Genomic DNA, 4,562 nt, shown 5'->3' with positions numbered 1-4,562 from the left:
TTGTTTGTGATTTACTCACAGTGAGGATTTTATCCAATAACTGACACCACACTGCCTAATAATATAATGAGACAAACATCTGTCCTAATTGCATTTATTAAATAATGTACCTGTTCTGACTTACATACAAATTCAACTTAAGGACAAACTTACAGTCCCTATCTCATATGTAACTCAGGGACTACCTGTAATCAGGTGTGAGATTTGGAATCTGATCAATGCTGAACACAGATCTCCCCAGTCTGCACTCACACCCCCCAGTGACGTAATCACTACAACTGGCTGCAGCCTAACTCGAACTTGCCTGATGGACACGTGGATACATCGCCACGCAATTGGGGTCCTATACATGGAACTTTTAGGTGCCTCTGCACTGCTTGATATCCGCTAATTTATCGGGTGTTACCGCATCGGCATTAGCTCGTGTTACAGCACTTCTGCTGTGTTCATTCAGCTAAAAAAAACTTTGGGGGGATTATTGCTCATTTAATTTTATTTTGTGACACGAGTAAAGCTACAAATAACCAGGCAGAGCTAAGACAGGCTTGGTCAGGGGGCCTCGCGGCTCAGTGTAGCCGGAGCTGCCGGTGTGGACGAGTCTCAGGTAATGATAATACAATGAAGGTGAGGGGGGAGGGGAGAACTGGTCAGCTGGAGATAACCTGAGGGGGAAGATAATGAGCCTTATACGTCTAAATGATGGGGGGGAGTAGTGTTATCATCAGTGCATTGGGAGCTCTTATCTCCCTTTATCTCAATCACTGTATATATGTCAGAGCTCTGGTGATGAATTAGGATTTTATTTACAAATCACACAAATGTCAGCCTGTGATATGAATAAAAGATTTCTGCAATATACAGAATAGCTTATACTTGCAGCGTTTTCCATTTTTTATTATCAATATTTAATTCTTAGTATAATTAGGTTTGCATAGTGTTATTACAACCCTTGTCAGACTCTCCCTCTGCTCTCACTTTATTTCATTCTTCAGATCACCAGTGATGGTAAGTCCAATATTTTCAGTTGTCACCGGAATTTTTTCCAATCGGAATATTTGTTCCCATGACAACTGCTGTCATTTCCTTGTTGCTCTGCAGGATAAGAAGTTCATGGATGTTTCCTGGGTGGTGGGCAGCCATCAGTCAGCCTCCGCCATCATCTTGTTGGGGTATTCAGAGGTAGTTTTCATTGTTACCTTTCATCATCTGCCCACTGTGCACCCCGCACACCACAGACACAACCGTCCATCTTAACTAATCCTTAAAGCAGAACTAAAGGGAAAGAAAATCAGCCCCGCGTCATCCTGGAATTATCCTTCATCCGCGCCGGGTGCTGCCATCTTTAGTTTTCTTGCTTTATAACCTGATCCTCGCACTGCGCAGGTGTGAGAATTGGGGACGTAGCCCGCTTTAAAGGGGAAAAAAAGGAGAGCTGATTGTACTACACATATGTGGGATCAGCATCTCTTTCCCCTTAGTGAAGATAATGCCCCTTCTGTACATAACTGGAGATCAGCCATGTGCAGAAGGAGCAGCCAGGATACCTATATCGCACATCCCAGGAGGCTCTGCGCTACCATTCTGTCTTCATTGCCCACTTTCTTGTCTCTCCCAATGCTAAGGAGCACCAACACTTGTGTTCTCGATGAAGGGGCATGTTGTGTCTTTATGTATGCGTTTTTTATATCAAGTCAGGTCTTTAGAACAGGTTGGTGACACAAGCCCTATGAGATCTGATAGTCCAAATATGAGAATGCAGTGTTCTCTCCAGCCCCTTTTAGCAGGGCGCACCACCCAGCACATTTCAGTAACCACTGTGTTTGGATGGTTACTAAAAAGTTGGATCACAATATATGGGCTGCCACCCGTCTACAGTTTCTTCCCACCCAGCTTAAAAAGACTTTCTGGGGAGAATATTGGAAAGTATGTACAACACATACATCCTCGCAAACAACAGCCTATTTATTGTTGTGTGTTGCCATAATGCACTATGTGTGATGTGTTGTAGTGCCAATTATTGTCCATGGCATCACAACACACTGTACAGTAAAGTGCAACACACCACCGTACACCAAAATTGTATGTATATAATGTGTGTTGCTAGGGATGATGTGTATTTTTTCATTCATTGTGATGTGTTAGCTGCCAATTTGTGCAATAGAACACTGAAGTGTATATGGGCTCCCAGAACTAGTTAACTAGCCACAAAATGTGTGATTTGGTGTCAAACTTCTTACAAAGAAATCTTTTTTTTTCTTTAATGTACCATTTGTATATTTGACAGTTGTTCTGCTTGCATTGCATAGAGAACACCAACATTTAGGGCTGTATTGATAAATCAATTACTGACATTGAAATGCCTTGACCTGAAGGATTTTCTATCAGAGAATGTTTCAGTGAATGTCCGATTCACTGGTTTATAAATGGCGCTCCTAGTGATGATGTCGCTATTTAAGATGTCATGAAATCAGTTTTTATTTATGATTTCATTAGCATGTTGATGAATAAGAAAAGGAAGAATGAGTGAAGACATCATACGGGCAGATTAAACCTCTAAATATAACTGCACATCACTAAACATTCTGTTCCTAATATATTCACATAGCTACCTATGAATGAATATCACAAGGACGGGTAATCATCACCCAATATAAGACCCAACAATATGGCCTAGCTATAATGTAAGCAAGCTGTTCCTGATGCCCACATACGGGTGCTGTTAAGAAATGAAAGAAGCGTTCTGCATTTAGCTGAATGAACAAGATGTCTCCTATAAGCAATCATTTAGGAATACAGCAGTAGCTGCAGAGCTAAGTAACTGCAGATGTCCTGGAGACAAATCTTCTTTCAGAAAAGGTATTCCATAAAACTGACATATTACGGGGGCTAAAAATGTATAATTTGGCATTAAAGTGCAGTTATATTTAATTACACTTTTTCTGCCCCGGGTGTTGTATGCTCAGCAATAGTCAGGAATGGACTTTGAGGGCCTCATTTTATGTAGGAAGAATAACACTAACAAATAATGTTGGAAATATTATTTGTTAGTGTTATTCTTCCTACATAAAATGAGTTCTTTTTTGTTTAGGTTTTGAACTGACTTCCGGCTAAAATGCTTGTAATAGACCCCCATTTGTACAGTAATATTTGCACTGTTTGATATTGTTCTTATTTGACCTCTAAAATATTTTTGATCATGGACCACTAACAGAAATTCTGCAAAACGTAAGTTTTAGGTTGCTATAATGGCCGTAGATAATAGAAGGTGTTTGGATGCATGCAGGTATTGTCTACTGTCATCAGGTAGTCAATAGAAAAAGGTATGGGAGGGCAGGAAGAGACATATCACCCACTGGGTTATGAGGGTGAAAACAGTAGCATATTGACCTCTTATATCTCCTTCCCACATAAGCCCTGACTAGGGCTGGGTCTACATGGACTGTTTCCCCAATTTTTAACCTGAGGCTTTAAAAGCCCATGTTTGAAATTCCCATGCATTCCAATGGGCTAATCTACACCGTTTCCTTGAGGCACATATTTGAGCGCTCTAGATAACACTCCTTGCAACGTTTTAACAAATAAAATGTAGGGTTAACGCGGGTAAATGTGTCCATTAATTTCAATAGGGGTGTTTCCCATGTTTATAAATGCTTGAAAATATCATCGTGGTAAAATGCCGCATAGAAACATGGTTGTAACGTTTACATGCGCTTTTAAAACCTTCCATGTAGACCCAGCCTTAAGAAGACTGCTTGTGCTTTAAAGGTCAGCTGGAAATGATTTAGCTGCTTTGGGATACTGTCATCTTATGTCTTAAACCTGCCAAACCACCAAATACACAGTTGACAAGCACATATTATATTGAAACTTTCATTGGGAAATGATTTGTTTTTCTTTGCAGCCAGTCTTGTATTGTAGCCAACACACAACATAGCCAGACCTAGGAACTCCACTGCAGAACTAGAACAGGAACAAAATGGGGATCTCTGCTGAGGTCTCCCTCTGCTTACTTTTTAGAACATGTCAGCATGGTAACTGCCTGCACATATGTTTTGCTGCAGAGCCAGATTATCTCATAGTTCAAGTCTTCCCACTTTGAGTTCTGCTAACCTTCTATGTGAGGTTAGAAATGTGATTTCAAGACTCTCTGGTGCTTATACAAGCTTCATTTAAATACTTTTAATGTTTTTTTTTTTTTTTTTTTTTTTTTTTTTATGAACCTCTCTACAGTTCAGCTTTAAGACTGACAGTACTCAAATCGGACATTACAATCGGACAAAAACTGGTTAATACATTTTTGTTAAATTCAAGTGCAAACCAGATCCAACTGTGTGCTTTTGGCAGCTTATGATGCAAGATAAAAGATTGATGTTATTAGCTTTAACATTTATTTTACTAATGTGCTGTGTTTATTCTACATTAATATGCAGATTTGAGTGTTTACTCTTTAATAAAGATGGCATCCCCAAAGGTCCACTGGCTTCTACCATTTGTTTTGGTCTCCCTTCTCACATGTGTTCTTGCCAGGAGAGGACAGGATATGCGCTGTGGAGGTAAGATAT

The 4,562-nt window shown here is 40.0% G+C and overlaps 1 protein-coding gene across 1 annotated transcript in view; it reads left to right on the top strand.

The window, feature by feature from the left end:
• The first annotated feature begins 532 nt into the window (after nt 1-532).
• The window catches only part of CNPY2 (canopy FGF signaling regulator 2), a 13,961-nt gene continuing 9,931 nt past the window's right edge, over nt 533-4,562 (top strand). The window contains exons 1-2 of the mRNA XM_072408995.1: nt 533-604; nt 4,431-4,553. Coding sequence (XP_072265096.1) covers nt 4,457-4,553 — 97 coding nt within the window. The 5' untranslated portion in view covers nt 533-604; nt 4,431-4,456. The remainder of the gene's footprint in view (nt 605-4,430; nt 4,554-4,562) is intronic.

The sequence above is a fragment of the Pyxicephalus adspersus genome, chromosome 1, assembly GCF_032062135.1.
Source record: "Pyxicephalus adspersus chromosome 1, UCB_Pads_2.0, whole genome shotgun sequence".
Classification (NCBI taxonomy): Eukaryota; Metazoa; Chordata; class Amphibia; order Anura; family Pyxicephalidae; genus Pyxicephalus; species Pyxicephalus adspersus.
The sequence above is the reverse complement of the archived record's forward strand: the minus strand, read 5'-3'. Positions and strand labels throughout refer to the sequence as shown.